Source organism: Phacochoerus africanus, chromosome 12, assembly GCF_016906955.1.
Source record: "Phacochoerus africanus isolate WHEZ1 chromosome 12, ROS_Pafr_v1, whole genome shotgun sequence".
NCBI classification, from domain to species: domain Eukaryota; kingdom Metazoa; phylum Chordata; class Mammalia; order Artiodactyla; family Suidae; genus Phacochoerus; species Phacochoerus africanus.
Window position 1 is genome coordinate 15598289 of NC_062555.1, and position 23933 is coordinate 15622221.

At 41.0% G+C, this 23933-nt stretch overlaps 1 protein-coding gene across 5 annotated transcripts in view; it reads left to right on the forward strand.

Moving 5' to 3' along the window:
- MARK1 (microtubule affinity regulating kinase 1) overlaps positions 1 to 23933 on the forward strand; it is a 124894-nt gene that overhangs the window by 79889 nt on the left and 21072 nt on the right. For 4 of the 5 annotated variants that reach the window (XM_047754705.1, XM_047754707.1, XM_047754704.1 and 1 more), the window contains exons 6-11: positions 215 to 285; positions 4976 to 5032; positions 11414 to 11650; positions 11738 to 11857; positions 20477 to 20576; positions 21848 to 21960. In XM_047754705.1, coding sequence (XP_047610661.1) covers positions 215 to 285; positions 4976 to 5032; positions 11414 to 11650; positions 11738 to 11857; positions 20477 to 20576; positions 21848 to 21960 — 698 coding nt within the window. Of the gene's footprint in view, positions 1 to 214; positions 286 to 4975; positions 5033 to 11413; positions 11651 to 11737; positions 11858 to 20476; positions 20577 to 21847; positions 21961 to 23933 lie in introns of those variants that run through there. The other variant, XM_047754708.1, reaches the window with a different exon arrangement.

Genomic DNA, 23933 nt, shown 5'->3' on the forward strand with positions numbered 1-23933 from the left:
TTTTGCTGCCTCATAAGCTGCTACCAGATATTCAATTTTATATGTATTTTTGCCTTTTTTTCCTCTTCATGTAATAGTTTGTGATTTACATAGAACTGGCAGAAAATTGTGGGCCAGTAACTTCTTTAAAAACGAGGCACAACCTTGACGTTGCGTGTGTTGTTCGCTGAAAGTCTGTGTGTATCTTACTGCCTGCTCTGCCTTTCTGATTCAGGTGAAGTGTTTGATTACTTAGTTGCCCATGGAAGAATGAAGGAGAAAGAGGCCCGGGCAAAGTTTAGGCAGGTATGGAAAGCAGTTTTCAACTTGGCTTTGCTGCTGTTTTTTCAGAGATGGACAATGGACAGTTTCACAAACCAGAATTCAGAGGACGCTGTACTTTAAAAAGGAAAATGCCTGCTCTCTTATACTTCTTTTTAAGGATGGAAACCTGAACAAGAAATCTGTCTTCCTGAAGTTAAATTTGAAATAGTTGCATCATAAATAGTAAAATAGAGGAGACTCTTATTAATAACTCTTTGATCATCTTGGAAATATAAACTAGACTGAGATAGAAAATACTTTATTCAGTAATTATTATCAAGTGTTATTATTAGCTTTATGTATATAATATAAATGGGTACTGTTTTAAAAGGTTTTTGTATTCTCTTTAATAAAGACGTCTTGGTGTTAGAACTCATACTGGTGACGATTTAAAGACTTAAAGGCTATGATCAATTTTATTTAGTCAAGTGGGCAAGAACCTTGCCAGTGTGATAGAAGAACATGGTAAGATGTTTATATTTCCAGGTCAACTCACATATGATTTGTTACAGAAATGATGAAATGAGAAAAAGTAATTTAAGTTTATCCAGGAGTTTGTTTTTAAATTTTAGGAATAAAATAATTAAAATTAGCCTACTTTATAAATTACCGTAGAAATGACAAATGAATGAATTGTAAGTTGTTCATAAGGAGTTGACCACGGTGACGCAACGGGATCCACAGCATCTTTGCAGCCCCAGGACACAGGTTTGATCCTCGGCCTGGCGCAGAGGTTAAGGGTCCAGGATTGCTATAGCTGCGGTGTAGCTTGCAACTGTGGCTCAGATCCGATCCCTGGCCCAGGAACTCCACTGTGCCACCTGGCGGCCAAAAACGAAAAAAAAAAATCAATCATAAAGTTTACTGAAGCAAAGTTTCAACAGCCAACTATATCCCAAACTTTACCTGGGTGAATTTAACGTACTTCAGTTAAAAATAGTTCAGTATTTCTCTTCTGTAGGCCCAGTTCTACAGTTAAAGGGATCCTGTGATTAATACGGTTGGGACACTGTATGCTGACGTGCCATCTTCCTCTGGGAGATGTGATGTGCGTGGGAACGTATAACCAGTTGGAGAAGTCCTGGCGGAGAGGGCATGAGAAACCTGCTCACCCTTTTTTTTCTTTTTTTGACCTAGCATTCTCCACATCGATCACGGAGAGCGTTTGTTTTGTGAAACCTCTATTATCAATACCTCACAGAGTCACTACTTTTTGAAACACAATATGTGAAATGCTTTAGGCCGAAGATATACGTGACCCTTACATTTAGGAGAGATTCCTAGAAGCGTTTGATTTCAAACAGCAGAATCTAAAGACACTTGGTAATGAGGAAGTAACATTGAGAAACTGCCACATGCTGTTAAATTATTCTGTACCCTGGGATGGGATTCCAAGCTTCACTTAAGAACCACCATCATCCCTTTAAATGTTGTTCTTTCCACCTCAGTTGCACTAGTTTTAGTTAGTAGCTGACCAGGAAGAAAATTCCAATTGATGTTAAATATTTCTATTGCCAGAGTTCCCTTCGTGGCTCGGAAGTTAACCAGCCTGACTAGATCCACAAGGATGTGGGTTTGATCCCTGGCCTCGCTCAGTGGGTTGAGCATCCGGTGTTGCTGTGAGCTGTGGTGTAGGTCACAGACATGGCTTGGATCTGGCATTGCTGTGGCTGTGGTGTAGGCCGGCAGCTGCAGCTCCAGTTCAACCCCTAGCCTGGGAACCTCCATATGCCACAGATGTGGCCCTAAAAAGCAAATAAATAAATAAAACTAATACTTGTATATTTCCTGTTATTTCTATTTTCTCTGTATTTCATAAAATTATTTTTAAGTTTAGCAATGAAGGGGCATGCACTGTATTAGTAAGGCTGCACACACACATATATGTATGTGTGTATATGTGTGTGTACGTGTGTGTGTGCATGTGTGTATATATGTGTGTACACACATATGTATGTGTGTGCGTGCATATGTGTGTGTGTATATATGTGCATATGTACGTATATATCCTTTTTTTTTTTGGCCATGCTTGCAGCATATGGAAGTTCCCAGGCCAGGGATGGAACCCACGCCATAGCAGTGATTCAAGCCACTGACGTGACAGTGCTGCATCCTTAACCCACTGCACCACAAGGGAACGCCTCTATATCCTCGATCCTACTGTTAATATAGCAAAGACACTAGGGCAGTTTAGGACAAGTTTAGCAGCCTTTGCCCATAGAGTGCCTCTGCATTCCTTAAGACGTGAGGGCCTACAAGAAAATCATAATACTGATTCAACCCTTCCAATATCAAGGGTACTACTTAAAGCCAGGGAATTCCTGACCCACTTACAAATAATTGCAAAGCAACCGCCACAGTTACACCTCATGGCAAAATATTGACACATCTGGTCTCAGCGTCAGTATAGAGCTGATTGTAAGTCATGTTTTCAAGGTCCGTAACAGAAACAGCAATCTTCCTTCCTCTTTGTGGAAGTAGAGAAAGTTTTGAGATGGAAGAGTCTGGCCGTAGAGTAATGCAGGAAAACTTGAGCTTGTGGATCGAGGCTCTTACAGTGAGCGAGTCAAAAGCCAGAACTTCTGTTTCAGGGAAGAAATTGTATGTACCCTCCTAGTTGAGTGTGCTGATGTTCTAAATTATCTTGCCCTTCCTAAGGCTTTAAGACCAAGGAGATTTTTATTCCGGAAGTGCCCATAGAACTGCTCTCACAGACGTCATCCTGTGAAATGTGAAATGCATGTTTGGTAACCAAATCATTATCTTGACTGTCAAGAGAAGGTGACTTGAAAAAGATAATATCATTATCAGCAAATTTCTGTTCTCTCTGATACAAAAAGAGCCTTATGAAGTAGGTTCAGTAAGATCTATTGATACCTACATGTAAATGTAGATATCTCTAATAAGTGCATTTTAGTGAAAACTTGCATATTAGAATTTTGAAGCATATTGCTTAAGAGAATACCGCCTGTTTTCATTGTAGGATTCTGCTGTATTTTGGGGACTCACGTTTCAAATTGATTATACTCAGTCACAATTGCTGTGCTCAAAAACACTTTATGTTCCTGTAATACTTGCTTAGTTTGGAATTCAGATACTTTACCAACTTGTCGATCAAGGTTTAACTCCTACAATTACCCTTTTCCCACCTGCTTTTCAAAAACCTCCTCTTCCCTCAACAGCAATGCATTTTGCCACCTCACCCCTACCCAGATCACCACATTTTAAGGTAGCACTACCCTTCATGGACGGCTTAGAGCAAACATCACCCACTAAGCAAAATTACTCTTTATTTTTTAGGATGCCCTCACCTCTTTGTACCTCTGCTTCTGTGATTCTGCCTTGCAGTGTATATAGTTACTCACTTACCTATTTCCCCTCCAATCAATGTAGGGTGGGATTCATGGAGTGTTCATTGTTGTGTCGCACTAGCAACCAGCACACTTTCTTGCACATAGCAGGTACTCAATAAACTGTTGAAGCAAAATGAATTTAATTGAATTACTCCTTACTCACTGTGTGTTGATTTTGTTTTGAATTCATGTCCTCTCTGTCTTTGAACCATTTTAATATACATTAGAGCGATTTAGTAATACAGCGATCAGTTTCACTTGTGCTCCTTTGAAGTTCTGTTTTGTCTAACCAGTATCGTTTTAACATGGTCATACACGTCCCATCACCTTTCCACTTTTAAAAATCTCATTTCCATCCCCATTTGTAAATGCCTAACCAGTATTCAACACGCAGACCGCGTTCACATTTAACTGGATCCACAGGATTGAATGTTCTGCTGCGCATTAAAATGACCATCCTGAGTATCAGCTCTGTGCGCAAGAGAGCTCTTGCTTGATTGCTGTCAGATTTGTTCCTTTTCTCTATTTTATGTAATACAGTGAATAATTATAGGACTGCTGATAACTGATTTCTCACTTGTATCTTTGGCCCTTAAGCCATTGGGTTCGTTCCCATCTGGCACTCGTCCCCCGAGAGCCGTATGTATGGTTAAAAGTGGGGACCGCCCACAAAGTCTAGTTATGAGGGTGAACTGTATTGCCCAGCTGAGGGAGTGACAGGTTTAAGATTAAATTGCCTTTTTATGTCTTTTGATAATTAGGTTTCCATTTAAAGCGCAAAACGTTCCCCTTTTCTTTATACTATATGAACAGACAAAAATAGGGTGTTGCTAAATATCCTGTTGATAAATTCTTACTCAGTTGGCTTCCGGGAAGAAACACGCCTCGAACACTTTTAGTCTAACTCCCAAAATAGAGTTTTGCATTTTGAACCTCAGCTGTCTTAGAATGCAGAGTCATGTGTGCCAGAATTCTTATGCCAACAGTAGAATAAACCATTTGACCCAAACCACAAATGGTATACATTCAATCATGAAAAACAGAAATAGAACAGCCATAAAAAAAAAATCTTCCAGGACTCTGACAAAGATCGTGTATTTTAGCAAAAAACCACTGCTTTTCCACATTGTCCGCATTGAAAAGTGCAGATTTCATCACTTTAATATGTATGGGTTTCTGAACTAAAGGAACAGTAATATTGCTAAATGTAACTTTGAAATACAAGTTAGTGACGTCTCTAAATTGGAATGATAATTGGGGAAAAATTTATTTTTTACCATAAAATAATTTTGAACCTTTCATCCAAATATTTATTACAGATTGTATCTGCTGTACAGTATTGTCATCAGAAGTGCATTGTTCACCGTGATCTTAAGGTAAAGTCATTAATTTTATAGTGAAAATTTTGTAATTTATCAGTAGATATTTGATACTATCAGAGCTGTCTTTTTGATTGCCTAGTTGTACTGTACAAGGAAATTAGTTTCTAATTTAATTCTTATAGCAACTTTTTTTAAAGGGCAGTTTTTTTTTTTCTTTTTTTATTGAAGTACAGTTGGTTTACAATATTATGTTTGTGTCAGGTGTATAGTGAAGTGATATATATATATACATATATCAGCTATATATGTAATTATTTATTTCAGATGATTTTCCATTACAGGTTATTACAAGATATTAAATATAGTTCCCTGTGCTATACAGTAAATCCTTGTTGCTTATCTATTTTGTGTATAGTAGTTTGTATCTGTTAATCCCATATCTATTCCTAATTTATCCCTCCCCCGTTCCTTGCCTACGGTAACCATAAGTTTGTTTTCTAAGTCTTTGAGTCTGTTTCTGTTTTGTGTGTAGATTCATTTGTATTCTTTTTGGGATTCCAAATATAAATAATAGCATGTAACATTCATCATTCACCATCTCACTTACTTCACTTAGTATGATAATCTCTAGGTCCATCCATGTTGCTGCACATGGCAATATTACATTCTTTTTTATGGCTGAGTAGTCTTCGTGTGTGTGTGTGTGTGTGTGTGTGTGTACACATCTTCTTAAGCCAGTCATCTGTTGGTGGACACTGGGTTGTTTCTCTGTCTTGGGTGTTATAAAAATAGTGCTGTTGTGAACATTGGGGTGCATGTATCTTTTCGAATTAAGCGTTTTCACCTTTTCTGAATATATGCTCATGAGTGGAATTGTTCAGTCAAATGTTAGTTCTGTTTTTAGTTTTCTGCGCAAGGGCCATACTGTTTTCCATGGTGGCTGCAACTTACAGTCCCATCAGCACTGAAGAAGGGTTCCCTTTTCTCCACACTCTCTCCGGCATTTGTTATTTGTGGCCTTTTTCATGACAGCTTTTCTGACTGGTGTGAGGTGATACCTCATTGTGGTTTTGATGTGTATTTCTCTAATAACTAGCAGTGTTGAACATCTTTTTATGTGCCTGTTGGCTTTCTCTCTGTCTTCTTTGAAGAGTTATCTTTTCAGGTCTTCTGCCCATTTTTTTTTTTTTGATTGCATTGTTTGTTTGATATTGAGTTATATGAGCTATTTCCATATTTTAAATATTAACCTCTTTTTTTGTCACATGGTTTGCAAATATTTTCTCCCATTCTTTTGGTTGGGTTTTTTTTTTCCCTCTGTGTTGTTGATAGTTTCCTTTGCTATGCAAAAGCTTCAAAGTTTGATTAGGTCCCATTTGTTTATTTTTGCTTTTTTTCGTTTGCTTTGGAGAATAAACTTAACCAAAGAAGTGAAGGACTTATACACTGAAAACTATAAAACATTGATCAAGCTAATTGAAGATGATTCAAAGAAATGGAAAGATATTGTATGCTTTTGGATTGAAAGAATTGATAATGTTAAAATGGCCATACTACTCAAAGCAATCTACAGAGTTAATGCAATCCCTATCAAAATACCCATGACATTTTTCACAGAACTAAAACACATTTTAAAATGTATATGAAGGAGTTCCCATCGTGGCTCAGCAGAAGCAAACCTGACTAGGAACCATGACGTTTCGGGTCGGATCCCTGGCCTCACTCAGTGGGTTAAGGATCTGGTGTTGCCGTGAGCTGTGGTGTAGGTTGCAGATGCGGTTCGGATCCCGCGTTGCTGTGGCTGTGGTGTAGTGTGGCAGTTGTAGCTTCGATTCGACCCCTAGCCTGGGAACCTCCGTATGCCAGTGCTCATCCTCACGTTAAAGTCAAAGAAACAGGGCACGTGTTAAATGTTTTTAAGAACGTCAGATGCACGTGGTCAGTGTGAACTAGCGTACTTGGAATAAGAAATGTGTGATAGTCAAGCAGCGGCTGTGGCAGGGACTACTGAGGGAACTGATTTCCTCTGCTTTGGGTGCCCCGAAGAGGGATTGCTGAATCACATGGTGGTGCTATCTCAGCTTTTGCGGAAGCTCCACACGGCTTTCTGCAACGGCGACACCTCTTTGCCAACCTCCCAGCTGTGCTCAAGGGTCCCAGTTTCCCCACATTCTTGGTGACACTTGTTATATGTATTTGTCCGGTGGTAGCTGTCCTGACAGGTGTGGGATAACACCTCATTGTGGTTTTGATTAGTGATGGGGAACAGCTTTCCGCATACCTGATGACCATTTGTGTCTGCTGTGGAAAAATGTCTGTTTAGGTGTTTTGCCTGTTTTTTAATGTTTATTTTTTGGTATTGAGTTATATGAGTTCCTTATGTATTTTGGATCTTAACTCTTTATCAGATGTATGGTTTGCAAATATTTTCTTGGAAGACCCGAGGGTGTCTTTTCATTCTGTTCATGATTGCCTTTGCTGTGCAGAAGCTTTTCAGTTGGACGGAGTCTCACTTTTCTGTGCTTTGCTCTGGTTGCCTGAGCTTTTGGCGGCTAATCCAGAAAGTTAATAATACTGTATTGAGCACTGGAGGTGGACTGAGGGAGCAGATTTCAGGTGTTCTCATCACCCATATGGGGAAAAAAAAAGTAACTGTGAGCGAATAAGTCAGTTAGCTTGATTTAAGTAATCATTTCATTATGTGTATCAAGTTATGTCGTATACCTTAAATATATGGTTTTTATTTTAAAAATAACTATAAAAAGAAACAAAGAGTTGGGGCCAAATCGATTTTTTTTTTTAATGAAGATAGAAAGCTCTAGGTCTACAAAAGTCTTTTTTTTTTCCTTTTTCTCTATTTTTCCAAATTTAGCTTGTATGTTCCTCACCTAGAAATCTTTTTTTTTTTTTTTTTCCACTTCTTCTCCCATTGCCTCTGTCAGTTACTGGCACTAGTTCGTGTTAGATTTGAACTGTTTTAAACAGCTGTTGAAAATCTAATCTTGTATTTTGGCTCCCTTTTCCTGAGCTTATGGATATTCTACTGCTCCAAAATATTTCTATTTCTCAGTTTCCTTCCTCAGCTATTTTAAGGGAAACCACTGGCACAAAGAAAGAGAAAGAAGAAGACTCTTTCCCTGCCCATGTGTTTGACTCCCAATTTGTCATCTCGTCTCTTATATGAAAAAAAAAAATCTGCAAAAAATCCTGATCAGCACGCTGTGTTTTCCCTCAAGCCCGGGGAGGGCTTTCCTGTCTGCTCTTGGAAGGACGCCTCTAAGCCCACTCCCACTCTCTTCTTCTAGGGCAGGCTTGGAGCCTTGCTATCCATCCAGATGTCTTGAGAGAGACTGGAAAAGTCTACCTTGCTCTTCGATGGCCTCAGAAATTTAGTGACCAGGCCTTTATATCAGAACATCAGAGTAACCTGGTTTTGTAACACAGTCCATAATTTTATGATCTAATATAAATCTCCAAAATCTGTGTGCCGTTGTAATATTTATGCCATAAATGATACCACATTTTTTGGCATATTTTGGGATGTTAGATGTATCTTTATTTTCTCAAAGTGAAAACAAATATCCCAAGCTAGGGTGCTTTAAATAAAGAACAGAAGAAGGAGACAGGGAGGAAAGACCCGTGCGATGGGCAGGTGCCTGCTCTGCCAACTGAGTGCTGGGCCCTCCAGTGATATAGAGAAATCTGGTTTTCATTTTTGTCAGGTTTTGCTCCTTTTTGTAACCTGAGAAAACACATGTACAAGCTAAGCTTTCCCTTTGTTAGTTCCTCCGTTGTAATGTAGAGTCTGAGACAAAACATGTAAAATCAAATCCTTGGATTTTACACATAAAACACAGCTTTTTATAAATTGTTTGCATTTATAAAAGGTACATTTAAAATGTTTTCATTGATAAATAATCCAATGGACCTATACGGAACCATAAAAAACCTAGAATTGCCATAGCATTTGTGAGGGGGGAAAAAAAGTAGGAGGCATCACTCTCCCAGACTTGAAACAATATTAAAAGCTGTAGGAATCAAAGCAGTGTGATCTTGGTATAGAAACAGACATAGTGATTGATGGAACAGAAGTAGAGAGTCTCAAAATAAACCCAGACACCTGTAGCCGATTCATCTTCAACAAACGAGACAAGAATATCAAATGGGAACAAGACAGTCTTTTCAGCAAGTCGTAATGGGAAAACTGGATAGCTGCCTGTAAATCAGTGAAACTGGAACACACCCTCACACCATGTACAAAAATAACTCAAAATGGCTTGAAGACTTAAACATAAGACCCAACACCATCAAACTCCCAGAAGAGAACATAGGCATAACATTCTCTGACATCAACTATACAAATGTTTTCTTAGCTCAGTCTCCCAAGGCAATAGAAATAAAAACAAAAATAAACAAATGAGACCTAAACTTACAAGCTTTTGCTCAGCAAAGGAAACCAAAAAAAAAAAAAAAAAAAGGAAAAGAACCTACAGAATGGGAGAAAATGAGAAAATAGTTGCAAACGATGCAATCAACAAGGGCTTAATCTCTAAAGTATACAAACAACTCATAAACTCAATAGCCAAAAAAAAAAAAAATTGAAAAATGAGCAGAAGACCTAAATAGACATTTCTCCAGAGAGGACATGTGGACATGTGGATGGCCAGTAGGCATATGAAAAGATGCTCTTGGAGTTCCCGTCTGGGCTCAGCAGAAGCAAATCTGACTAGCATCCATGAGGACGCAGGTTCAATCCCTGGCCTTGCTTGGTGGGTTAAGGATCCAGCGTTGCCGTGAGATGTGGGGTAAGTTGCAGATGCGGCTCGGATCCAGCATTGCTGTGGCTGTGGCATAGGCCAGTGGCCAGAGCTCTAATTCGACCCCTGGCCTGCGAACCTCCATATGACTTAGGTGTGGCCCTAAAAAGACAAAAAAAAAAAAAAATGCTCACCACCACTAATTATTAGAGAAATGCAAATCAAAAGTACAATGAGGTACTACCTCACACCAGTCAGAATGGCCATCATTAAAAAATCTATAAAAAACAAATGCTGGAGAAGATGTGGAGAAAAGGGAACCCTCCTCCACTGCTGGTAGAAATGTAAATTGGTACAGCCAGTATGGAAAACAGTATGGAGGTTCCTCCGAAAACTACAAATAGAATTACCATATGATCCCACAGTCCTACTCTTGGGTATATATCCAGACAAAACTGTAATTCAAAAAGATACATGCACCCCTATGTTTACTGCAGCTCTATTCACAATAGCCAAGACTTGGAAACAACCTAAATGTCCATCAGCAGATGACTGGATGAAGAAGATGTGATATATGTACACAGTGGGATGCTACCCAGCCATAAAAAAGAGCAACACAATGCCATTCACAGCAACATGGAGGCAACTAGAGATTATCATACTAAGTGAAGTCTGTCAGAGGAAGACAAATGCCATATGAGACCAGTAATATGTGGAAACTGAAATATGGCAGAGATCTACCCAACAGAAACAGACTCACAGACATGGAGAACAGACTTGTGGTTGCCAAAGGCGGGGGTGGGGCTGGTGGTGGAAGGAGTGGGATGAACTGAAGAGTTTGAGGTTGAAAGATGCAAGCTATGGCATGTGGAATGGATAAGCGGTGAGGCCCTGCTGTACCGCACAGGGAACTATATCCAGTCTTCTGGGATAGACAGTGATGGAAAAGAATATTTAGAAAAGAGTGTGTGTGTGTGTGTGTGTGTGAGACTGAGTTAATTTGCTATACAGCAGACATTGGCATCACATTGTAAATCAACTATACTTTTATTAAAAAATTAAAAAATAAAGTTTTCTTATTGAATGATTCCGATTTAGGAAGATTTTAGAAAACCAGCATTTTGAAACATGGAAAGGAAATCACTTCTTTCTACCATAATAAATCTCTAGAAGAGAATCTCATTTTTGAAAAAACAAAAGGGGCTCTTTTACATAAGACGTAACGGAGGCCAGATTATATACTATATTGTTTTACGGAAAGAACAGAATTTTGTTGAGGAACCCTTTTGCCAGAGAAGATAAGGAATGGATTCAGTAGTTACAGACTTAGATTCTTCAGCATAGGTCACAGTAAGGTACAAATCAGGATGTTTCTTACCATGAGGGGGGAAAAAATGGGTTTAAAATAACCTATGAAAGGAAATGATGTTTGAATACCCTTTCTTAAACAGTTCCATACATGCCTGTAAACGGAGCTTTCCTCTGTGTTAAAATGCAGTCTTATCTGGATGTAATTCCGAACAGTCATGACTGAAGTACTATACTGGCCTCAAAAAGGTGATGTTAGGCTTGACAATGGGAGACAAGACATAGGCGTTCTGAGATCTGATGCAGGGACGATGGATGCTTTCTTTTACGTCGGCTCTTCACGTTGTCCTTTTTGTGATTTTCCTCGTAGGCTGAGAACCTTCTCCTTGATGCTGACATGAATATTAAAATTGCTGACTTTGGTTTTAGTAATGAGTTTACAGTCGGGAACAAGTTGGACACGTTCTGCGGGAGCCCCCCGTACGCGGCCCCGGAGCTCTTCCAAGGGAAGAAGTACGACGGGCCCGAGGTGGACGTCTGGAGCCTTGGCGTCATCCTCTACACCTTAGTCAGTGGCTCCTTGCCTTTCGATGGCCAGAATTTGAAGGTACCCGCTCATCCCAGTAGTCACGTTCTGTCCCCAAGCACGAGGATGGCAACAGCCAGCGAGACGTTTCTGTTTTTGCCTTGGAAGGAGCTGCGGGAGCGAGTCCTGCGAGGGAAGTACCGCATTCCCTTCTACATGTCCACCGACTGCGAGAACCTTCTGAAGAAGCTCTTAGTGCTGAACCCCATAAAGAGAGGCAGCCTGGAAGTAAGTCGGCTTTGTTCCCCCCCGAAGGTAAAGGTGCACCCTGACCTTATCCGAGAGGATGGAAGAGCATGCCCGTAGGTTCTCAAACCCCTGTTTTGTTTTGTTTTTTTAGGAAAATTGCCAAATCGCTGAATTTGCCTTTGATTAGAGCTAGAGAAAGTCCCCTGACACTTGCCCGACTCAAGAGCTGGGCAATAGTACACTCCTATTTCTTGTTTGTCCTGCAGGGAAGTGTTAAATTCAAACAATCAAAGTAGGGATAAAATCGACCTCATTGAAGAAGGGCGAAAACCTAGCCTCTGTCAGAAGTTGCTTGGCTCAGTGCCGAAAGCTTGTCCTCATTAAGTACAACTATTTCAGGGATGAAAGTGAAAATTTGAATCCAGCGACTGCTTCATGGCTGTGTCTGAAGTTTGTATCTGTTAGTGAAAAGTTCGGTAGGTCCCTGCACTTGAGGATGTTTACCAGGGACTCGTCAGCAGCAGAGTGTTCGTGTCTTACCACGCTGTTGTGTTGCCGGCACACATGGCATACGGGAGGTTATTTATTTATAATCATAGGTGCTCTTGTACGTGTGCGAAGTACATTACACCCCGTAGCGTCAGAGGTTCACATAACCAAAGGGAGTGATATATTTCTTAAGTATTTGGTCCGTCTGCTTTTAGGAATATTTTAGTCTCTGCTAAGATGATTTCAGGGATTCAGCAGGTGGTGTTTGCTAATTACTTTTTTGTCTGCATTTATTCGCCTTAATAGGTGGGGTAGAAAGTTCAGAGAATTAACCTCACTTAAACTGCCCTTGTTGAGCGTAGCCGTGGGGCTTGCTGGCACGGATTCCATGCTGCTTAGGGGGCAGCCTTATCGTGAGCCGCCCCTGGGTGCAGCGCTCTGAGGTTAGTTGGGGCTTTGTAATTTCATCACCACAGTACTTGGCACTAAAAGACAGAGGATGTTTTGGTGGAAGTTAGCGGATGGTGGCTCTTCCATAGGAAATTACTTTGCATGCTTTCTATCAGTGAATCACTTATCGGATAATTTTTTATTGAATTATTTGTTTCAGTGTGATTAGTTCCTTCCTATGGTTTTTTTCCTTTGAGGATAAAAGGATACATTACTAATGTCTTAATAGAGAAATCTCTGCAGTAAAAAATGCCCACTTTCATGCTATCACTCTTCTAAACTTACTTTCCACCATGAAAATAGAAAATTCTGTGAAATAGTTAAAAGGTGAAATTGACTCTCATATCAATTCTAAAATGTTATAGGAAGATAAGACCCACTTGCATCCTTGGAGCCTGGTCTATCAGAATGTCACGTGATAAAATGTCTAGAGTTGAGACATCAGCTCAGCATCCTTGGAGCCTGGTCTATCAGAATGTCATGTGATAAAATGTCTAGAGTTGAGACATCAGCTCCTGTGAACAGAACAGGAAGACCCCACAAGAAATATTGGGGGCAGGAGATACTACAGATCTCTCTGGATGATTCATCACATGTACCTGGTGTCTTAATCATGGTTAATTTACAGAAACCGAATTTTCCAGTCTTTTATCCTCAGCATTAAAATATGAAGGTTCGGGAGTTCCCATCGTGGCGCAGTGGTTAACGAATCTGACTAGGAACCATGAGTTTGCGGGTTTGATCCCTGGCCTCGCTCAGTGGGTTAAGGATCCGGTGTTGCCGTGAGCTGTGGTGTCGGTCGCAGACAAGGCTCAGATCCTGCATTGCTGTGGCTGTGGTGTAGGTTGGCAGCTACAGCTCTGATTAGACCCCTAGCCTAGGAACCTCCACATGCTGCGGGAGCGGTCCTAGAAAAGGCAAAAAGACAAAAAAAAAAAAAGAAGAAGAAGGTTTAAAGTATTAGAATTCTCTGATTCTCTGAATAGAATTTAAAAGCCAAATGATTATTTTAAAGATATTTGCTCATTAGAAGCTTAACTTGATGTATTTGAATATAGTCTGGAACTTCCTGCTCCAGTTTTGTCAAAACCTAAATCTCCAGTCTGCACTGGAAATACTGTCATAATATTGCAGATGTCACCATGCAAAGGCTGGTCTGCTTCACACCTCCCAGAAATGACTTTCCAGAGAAACATGACGCTGGTCCCAGTGACTTTTTCTAATTTTAAGACACTCCCCTTGAAGTAACAGTGATGTTGAAAATTAGATTAGTTTTCTTTTCTTTTCTTTTTTTTCCTTTTTAGGGCCCCACCTGCAACATATGGAAGTTCTCCGGCTAGGGGCCGAATCAGAGCTGCAGCTGCACAGCCACGGCAATGCCAGATCCGAGTTGCATCTTCAGCCTACACCGCAGCTTGCGGCATCTCAGAATCCTTAACCCACTGATCGAGGTCAGAGATTGAACCCGCATCCTCATGGATGCTATGTTGGGTTTTTAACCAGCTAAGCCACAATGGGAACTCCTTCACTTTTATTTTCAAAACAACTTTATCATCAACTTTACAACAAAAAAACATCCATAAACTATAAAACAGCTGTTTTTAAAACACGAGTCTTCAGTGTGTAAACATAAATTTGTATATAGTATCAACGTTCTCATGTCATCTTGCATCCTTTTTAAAAAATTTTTTTTATTTCTCATTTTTAGGGCCAATTCTGCAGCAAATGGAAGTTCCTGGGCTAGGGATCGAATCTGAGCCATATCAGTGACCTAAACCACAGTTCGCGGCAATGCCAGATCCTTAACCCACTGAGCGAGGCCAGGGATCGAACCCATGTCTTCATGGAGACTAGTCAGATTCTTAATCTGCTAAGCCGCAAGGGGGATTCCCATCCTTTTTTTGTTTTTAAACTTTTTTAAACTAAAAACTAAACGTTTTTAGTGTGTACTCTTTGCTTTATTATGAGAGTGACCCCCCTTTCCTTGTGAATAGCAGTATTCTTCTCCTTGGATTGTGTATCAGCATTTATTTGCTTGTTGCGTATTGAGTTGTTTTTGCTCAAATTAATGCGCTGTGCTTTTTCTCTCTGGGGTATGTGCTTCGATAAATTCTCCAGACCATCATTACTAGGTCAAAGTGTATAAACAGTCTGCTAGATCCCACGTCTCATTGCCCAAAGATGGGGCGTGACCTGAGGCATTTGAAGATGCCAGCTCTGCGCCACCTGTTCCAGTATTGGATAGAATAGTGTCTAGTACTTGGGCCCTTCCTCCCCCCATTGGTAAAGCATGTTTATTTTGTCCTCATGTTTGATTGGGACTTTCCCCCTGCAGAATTTAGGACATTTTTTCCTTCTTTTCTGTGTACATCATTGTTGAGAAAATGAATGGTTGTCTGTGTTTGGTGCCTTTCTAGTAGTAATACAGTTTGTCATAATTGCTCTAACTTGTATTCTTTCATTAGAGATAATGCTCCATATTTTTAATGAATAGGTTATGCGTGCTCCTTATATAAGCTCTCTGTGTCTCTTAACTGCCTTTTAAAGAAATCTGGTCGATCAGCCTTGTAGACTTGTGTCAGCCTTGTACATTTTGATATGAAATATTCCCTTGTTAATTCCCATTTTTTTAAAAAATAGAACTTTATGTATTTTTCAGTGTTACCTGAGTATCATGCATTATTGATGAAACTCTAATCTTTCTTCACTCTGTAACTTGCTAATATTGAGATTTGATATAAAGAATTTTGATTTAAATGATCTGCTTATTCTCTTATTAAATTTCTTATTTAACTTACACACCTTCCTATTGCTTCTCATATATGACTCTGTACTTTATTAAAACATTTCTTAAGGCCTTATAAGTTATGTACCTTATTTGTCCTTCAAAACAGTAAAATTAATGAAATTAACTTCACATTTGCCTTGCTTACCCTATGGTTGTTTCTAGATCTATAAACAGCTATGGAATTTTTTGCAGGTTGTGTATCTGAATGCCGACAGCTAATCACACTCTTAATGGGAGGGACAGTATCCATATGATTTTAACAGGATTTGTCTCTTATGTTGTGCACTGTTTGTTTTTCCCCCCTATTTATTGGAATATTGGTGTGTCTGGATTATTCTTTTTGAGAAAACATCACTAAGGACTTAACTTAAGCTCATTTGAAAGACCAGAAGTGTTGATGTCTCGCTTGTGCTTGTTAGTTTTCTTCTTTGCCCAGCCTCATTCATTATAATAACAGACATTCAGAGAGCTCCCCTTGAAAAGTAATGTGTTGATAAAAGGAATGTTAGATTCCGTTCTTTGTTCCGATGTGTCTGTGTGTGGAGAGGTGGGATTTGGTATAGATTTGTTTTAAGCCTTTTTGAAGACTTTCACTTTTAAGCATTGTCTGAGCTGCCACCTCTGTGCCCCCCTTCGTCCCTCTCTCAGTGCAGTGCAGCTGCAGAGGCGAGTAAGTTATCAAGGACTAGATGCGCTGGATGAGAAAGACTGTGTGTTCAGCTCTCCCTCCATATCTTCGGGGGATTGCTGAAGAAACCTCTGTGGTTGCTCAAGTCCCTTATATAAAAGGGTGTGGTGCTTGCACATAACCTGGGCCCATCCCTCTGTATGCTTTCCATCATCTCTAGATTATTCAGACACTTGGTGCAGAGTAAATGCTGTATAAATAGTTGCTGGTGTGTCACAAATTCAAGTTTTGTTTTTTGGAACTTTCTGAATTTTTTTTTTTTTTCTACATAGTTTCTGTTAAAATCCAAAGATGCCGAACCTGGAGATACTGGGGGCCATCACTCCCCCTCAGCTATCCTAAGTGCTGTTGCTGCAGATGCTGCTGACAGCTACCTAGGCTTCTGCCAGACATACTCTTAGGGGCTGGGGGGAGAAGAGGAACAGGAGGGACTTTGATATTTTAGAAAATCGTGTGGCAGGAATTTACAGCTCTGCTTTATCCTTCCTTTTCCCCCCTGATGTCCACCCTCCTTGACGCTTTTACTTTATTGATGATCACTGAAGGCTAATTATTTTTAAAAATTTGTAATGGGTCATTTGAGCTAAATTACTTGGAGAATGAACCTACACTACCATAGCTCCAAGGGGCTCTAAGAATTAAGTTATGTCTGCAGCCTAGTCTGTTGTGTGTTGTACACACACACCAAGTGTTCTGTCCATTCATCTGGCGAAAAGCACGTAGGTTGCTGCCGTGTTTCGTCTGCTGTAGATAGTGCTGCAGTGAACTTGGAGTCCAGATCTCTCCTCAGGGGGGTGATTTCATTTCCAGCAGTGGACACAAGGAAATAACTGCCGTTTACTGTAACATGCACAGACCCTGAGGGCGTTACACCAAGTGAAGCAAGTCAGACAGACAGACAGATAGATGCTGTATGATCTCACTTATAGGTGGAATCAAAAAAAAGAAAAGAGGAGTTCCCATCATGGCTCAGTGGTTAACGAATCCGACTAGGAACCACGAGGTTGCAGGTTCAATCCCTGGCCTTGCTCCATGGGTTAAGGATACAGCTTGCTGTGAGCTGTGGTGTAGGTTGCAGACATGGCTCAGATCCCGAGTTGCTATGGCTTTGGCGTAGGCCGGTGGCTACAGCTCCAATTTGACCCCTAGCCTGGGAACCTCCATATGCCGCAGGAGCAGCCCAAGAAGTGGCAAAAAGACAAAAATAAATAAATGAATGAATGAATGAATGAAAAACTGAACTTAGGGAGACAGAACAAATGAGTGTTTGCCAGAGGCAGGGGGTGGAAGAAATGAAGGAAGATGATCAAAGGGTAAAAACTTCCAGTTATGAGATAAATAAGTTCTGGGAGATAATTTACAGAATGGCAGCTGTAGTTAACCATACTGCATCTTGTATACTTGAAAGTGTTTTGTTTTTTTTTTAATATTGATTGGATGCTTACTTTTTTTCTTTTCTTTTTATGGTTGCACCTGCGGCATATGGAAGTTCCTGGGCTAAGCGTTGAATTGGAGCTGCAGCTGCTGGCCTACGCCACAGCCACAGCAACACAGGACCTGAGCTGCATCTGCGACCTGTACCACAGTTTGCAGCAACACAGGGTCCTTAACACACTGAGCAAAGCCAGGGGTTGAACCTACATTCTTATGCACACACTGTTGGGTTCTTAACCCACTGAGCCACAATGGGAATTCCTAAAATTTGTTAAGAGAGTAGATTTTAAGTTTTTTTTTTAATGTTCATAGCAGTTTTATTCATAAGCAGCCCAAAATCAATATAAACAAAGGGCCTATCAATGAGAATTTAAATAAGTGGTGGTGTATGTCCATATAGTGGAATACTATGCAGCCATAAAGTAAACTACACACAATATGGATAAATTTTAAAAACATGTTGAGCAGAAGCCAGGCACAAAAGAGTACATATTTTGTGATTCCATTCATGACACTCCAGAAAAGGTAAAACTATAGTGACAGCAGGTAAGTAGTTTCCTGGGCTTAAGTTCTTATCATAAGAAAAAAATCCTAACTGTATGAGGTGATGGACGTTAACTTGCTGTGGTAATCATTTTGTAAGATACGTATATCAAGTCATGTTGGACACCTTAAACTAATACAACGTTACATGTCAACTACATGTCAATATAATTAACATGTCAACAAAATCTCTATAATGGGGAAAAGGAAAGTGGTAACTCCTTTAAGAGTTACGCATCTACGTGATCATACTGTAAGCGTGTATGACGTATCTACAGTGTTTAGTCAAAATATCTCACCATCTCGTGACCAACATCTTTGGAAAAATCCTTCTACCTGGCATAGCAGTATTCTTAGAGACACCATTTATTGGAGATCTGCTCTGGAGTTCTTGCCTTCTGCTTAGTGACTTTGGCTAAACAGTATTAAGTGAAGGGGAGGTGCCTGAGCAATCAAGAAGTTAGCCTCAAGAGGTCTACGTAATTATTTTGTAGTACGTAGGATATTGGCAAATAAAGTATAGAGATAGAGAGTATACTCTGCAGAACCCGGAAAAAGAATATTAATGTATCAGCACCTAGACTGTTCCCGAATGAAAACCTGGAATCCTATAGTAATAGAAAATTGAAGAACTTTTCTAAACTAATACAGAATCAGTCCCCATTCATTTGCCTTTGCCAGTGCTATTCACATGACATAAATGTATCCTCTTCACAATTTTAAGTGTACGTTACATACAATACTGTCAACTCCGCACAGCAAATCTCTAGAACTCTTTCATCCTGCAGGACTGAAACTATACCATGGAACATCAGCTCCCTCTTGCCCCCTCCTTCCAGCTCCTGGCAGACACCATACTACTTCCTGTTTCCATGAGTTTAATTATTTTAGATATTTTATGTAAGTAGAATCATGCAGTTATTTGACTTTTTGTGACTGGCTTATTTCCCTTAACAGTGTCCTCCAGATTTATTCAGGTTATAGCATGTGACAGAATTTCCTTTATTAAGGCTGAGTAATATTCCATTGTATGTATCTACCACATTTTAAAATCCATCTTCATCAGACATTTAGATCATTTCCACATCTTGGCTGTTGTGGATAGTGCTGCAGTAAACATGGGTGTGAAATGTCTCTTCAGGATCCTCTTTTCAGTTCTTTTAGATACATACCCCACAGTGGAATTGCTAGACCATACAGTGGTTCCATTTGTAATTTTTTGATGACCCTCCATGCTGTTCCCACAGCAGCAGCCCAGTCACGCCGACAGTGCCCAAGGGTTTCTGTTTCTTCCCATTCTCACCAGCACTTGTTATTTGTGTTTTTTTCAGCCATGGCCATCCCAACAGATAGGAGGTGACAGCTCATTGTGGTTTTAATTTCTCTGATGATTGGTGATGTTGAGTGTCTTATATTCTTGTTGGCCATTTTTATATATTCTTTGGAGAAGTACCTGTTCAAGTTCTTTGCCCATTTTTTAATCAGGCAGAGTTTTTTTTATTATTATTGAGCAGGAGAAGTTCTTTATATATGCTGGATAGTAATCCCTTGTCTTATACGTGGTGTGCAGATATCTTCCTCATTCCATAGGCTGCTCCCTCTAGGTCGCCTTTTAACAGCCCAGGATGGATTATTGTTTGACAGGCTCAGCTTAACTCTGACTCTGGTCATGCACACCAGCCCCTCTTTTGACCCTGGTTCATGCTAATTCCTAATTCCAGGCTTGAATCTTGACTGTTGGACTTGAATCTCCCCATATATCCTCTGCACTGTCTGCACTGACTAGCCCTGATTGCCATTCTCCAGGGTCTCTTCCATCCTAATGTTTTAGTAGGTAATGATTTTTAAATATAGCCATATATTTAGTAGAAGACCAGGGCGGTGGGGGGGAGAAATCTCTTTATTAATCTTACCGGTGAAAAACTATGAGGCAGAGGTCAAAAGAGTAGGTTTTTATGTTAAAATTTTCAAATGTGCAAATACTCCTTTTAGAGGACCATGAGCACCAGGCAGTATATTTTGAATCGATTCGTCAGGTGAGTGTGAGGGCTGGTGGTTGTAATTGTCCTAAGATACGTCACTCTGTCCCAGAGGCTTTGACCTCCTGTTAGCCTGCTAATCCAACTAGACACAGTAACTTTCATTGGAAAATGTCACCTGATTCTTGTCAACTGAACCAGTTAACTTCACATTTACTAAAATAAAGCTGATATAAGTGGTTGAATGTCCTGATTGGCCAAACGTAATGTGGGGTTTTTTCCCCCAGCAAATAATGAAAGATCGGTGGATGAATGTTGGTCATGAAGAAGAAGAACTAAAGCCATATGCTGAGCCTGAACCAGATTTCAATGATGCAAAAAGAATAGGTAAGTGTTTCAGTATCGTGAGAGGTTCTGTCCCTAAGCTAAAGGAAGCCAGCGTCCTCCAAAATTGTGAAAATGAGAAGCAATTTTTATTTGAAAAACACTTGCATTATCATCTTTTCTTTCCCCAGATACACATTAAACATGACAAAATTCCTTATTTTGTTCTAATTTGATTGTTGACAACAGGGATATAAACATTAAAATAATGTAGGTAAACCCCATTCTTTTCTCCCAGTAATCCCTAACAGGAGGAATGGCTGATTTGGGTATCAGCCCTGTTCAGACTGAAACATATCAGAGAAACATAGCATGTATTTTAACCAAAAATGTGACGCACGGAGGCGGACGGGAGGAACACCCCGGCTCTCCCTCTGTCTCCCACCGTCTCAGCAGGTCCCGTCCTCCGCCGCCCAGTCAGCGCTCTGCTCCCAGCCTGGTCTCTCGGCTTTGTTCCCAGCGCCGTCAGAAACTCACCACTGCATCATCTCAGCTCTGCTCCCGTCTAGCTCGAGGGCAGAGTGGCAGCGGCGGGGCCTTCTGGGGTGTTAGGAGGCTGATCAGGAGCGCTGTGGCGTTCAGGCCTTCCAGAGCGTCCACCTGCCTTCAGATCAGAAAGCAGGACTTGCTAAGAGCTGAGAGAAACCACTCCATGCGTGGCTGAGGCTGCGTCGGGGGAAAGAGGAGGTGTTCTGTATATGCCACAGAGAGCCGCATGCTGTGTCTGAGTGTCTAAAGGAACTCAGCTCCAGGATGGGCTAAGCCATGAGAAATGGAGTAGGCCCATGAATGTATTAACCCGGGGTGCAGATAATTTCTGCATGACTAATTTGGATGTACAATATCTTTGAATATTTGGTGTATATTAATGAGAATTTTTTGGTGTTTTGTTTTTGTTTTGTTTCTTAGGGCCAAAGGTGTAGCATATGGATGTTCCCAGGCTAGGAGTCAAGTCGGAGCTGTGTGTTGCCTGCACCAGAGCCACAGCAACTCAGGATCTGAGCTGCCTCTGCAGCCTACACCACAGCTCACAGCAACACCGGATCCTTAACCCACTGAGCAAGGCCAGGGATCGAACCCACATCCTCATGGGGGTTCATTACTGCCGAGCCACAACAGGAACTCCCAGAAGGTTTTATAATTAAAGTTAATACACTTTAAAATTTCAGAATTTAGTTTTCATATCTAATGTAGACATACTTGCCCATTTTGTTGATTTTTTTACTAAAATAAACCCATTTTCAGAAAATTTGCATTTTTTTTTTCATTTCTAGACATCATGGTCACCATGGGTTTTTTACGAGATGAAATAAATGACGCCTTAATAAATCAGAAATATGATGAAGTCATGGCTACTTACATTCTTCTAGGTAGAAAACCACCTGAAGTAAGTTGTTCACCTTTTCAGATTCATGTGCATTATTTTTTGAGCTAAGTGACAACTCAATATAGATATGATGTTAGCAAATATATTCTATGTGGTATCAAAAATATGATAAAGACGCTAACATTTGTATTTGTTAGAATTGAGAATTTACGTTGCTACGTTATGAGGTAATCTTCTTTCCGAACACTGAGAGAGATTCTGTTTGGAAAGAGTAGGGCTAGCGCCCTGCTAGGCTCTAGGAGCGCCGGCCACAGTCAGGTGGGTCTTGGCGACTGGCAGCCCCCGGCCCCGGGCATCCATGTGCAGCAGCCCTGCCACAGGTAATAGGTCGTTCCGGGTGTGCAGACGAGACGGTAACTGCAACAAGAGGAAGTGACAGCATTTGAAACAAAACGTAGAGGTGGCAGCCGAGGAAGAGGTAGTTTGGTGATAGTTCGTGTCTGGCCTGGTAGAGCGTCCGAGTGTTTCAGCACAAGCAGTTGGGAATTGTCAAGGCCAGTCGAGACCTACGGTAGGAAGAGAGAGTCGGGAATTCACTGTATGCCTGTGGCCATTGAACCACAAGCGGCAGGTGGCCTGTGGGACAGCCAGTGCGAGGTATAAATGGAGAGTCAGCAACAGAGCCCAGAGCACCGAGGCCTGGTTGGAAATTGGGCATCTCTGGGAGGCATTTCATGGGCCAGGCTGACATCACTTAGAGTTGGATAGTAGCTATTAGTGAGGCAGTACACTCGGCCGACCTCTATCCAACTTACCTGTCCCCGAACCCGAGCTAAGGGCTGGAATAGAAAGATTAGAAGCTCTCTCTGCTCTCACGGGAAGGGGCCCTCCATCTGGGGAGGAGAGGAGCCGTCCAGCATGGGGCAGTGTGGACCATTCCGATGAGCAGGCTGTCCAGAATGTTCTGGGACCTGCATGAGGCCAGGCACCCACCACAAGCTACCACACGTGACGCAGAACTAGCAGAGTTGCTGGCCTGCCAGAAATGAGGGGTCAGAGCCCCTCAGGTTTCTGGCCTAGGTGACTGGTTTTGTGAGACGTACTTGCCAAGATCAGAAAAGAGTGCACTTCAAGTTGGGGAGATGGGAGGTTCGTTCAGCTCAGGGCGGTTGAATTTGAGATTCCTGTTGGAGCTGTGTGACTTAGGCAATTTGCTTGATTTCTCTGGGCCTCAGAGGTTTCCTGGCCTATAAAATGAGGATAACAGGACCTACCTGTGAGGGCCATGGAGAGGGTTTAAGTGAATGAATGCTTCTCAAGTCCTCAGAACAGTTCCTGGCACATCACTACGTGCTCGGGGTTAGCAAGTGTCTCTTAACCTTTTCGGCCTTGATAGCACTCTGCTATTTATCGTCAGCATCTTAACATGAATTTAGATTTCCCATTGCAATGCCAGTGATTCAGTCAAAAGTTTGCTGGCAACAGCCAGCCTGTGTTTGTGTCCATAGCGAGGGGTGGTGCGTCAGTCCCCAGTTTACCACGCTGAGTTCTAGGTAGATGCAGGTTCTCAGTCAGAACCAGTAAACCATATTTTGTGCTATAGGTGTGGCAGAGAGAGCAAAACAAAACAAAAAACGTGCATGCGTGCGTGTGTGTGTGTGTGTGTGTGTGTGTGTGAAGTTAAGATTTTTTATATTATCCTAACTTTGAATCCCAGTTCTACCTGAGTTCAAATCCCCAAGATGTCTCTTGAATCCCTCAGCTTCCGTTTTTCCATCTAAAAAGTGCACGTTAATAAATCCTAGGTCTGTTGTAATGATTGAACAAAGTCACGTATATAAAGAGCTTCGCTTGGCGCCTCGTGTATCGTAACCCTTCAATCATTGGTAGCTCTTTTTTGGTGTTTTGACTGAGGACCCAAAGCCATTTGTACGCAGTAACAGAAGCTGACACATACTGTTCTCTCCCTTCCTGTGGGCCAACTCGCAGTTCTGTAGCCAAACTTTTTCTTTTTTAGTTCCGATCACCCCTCG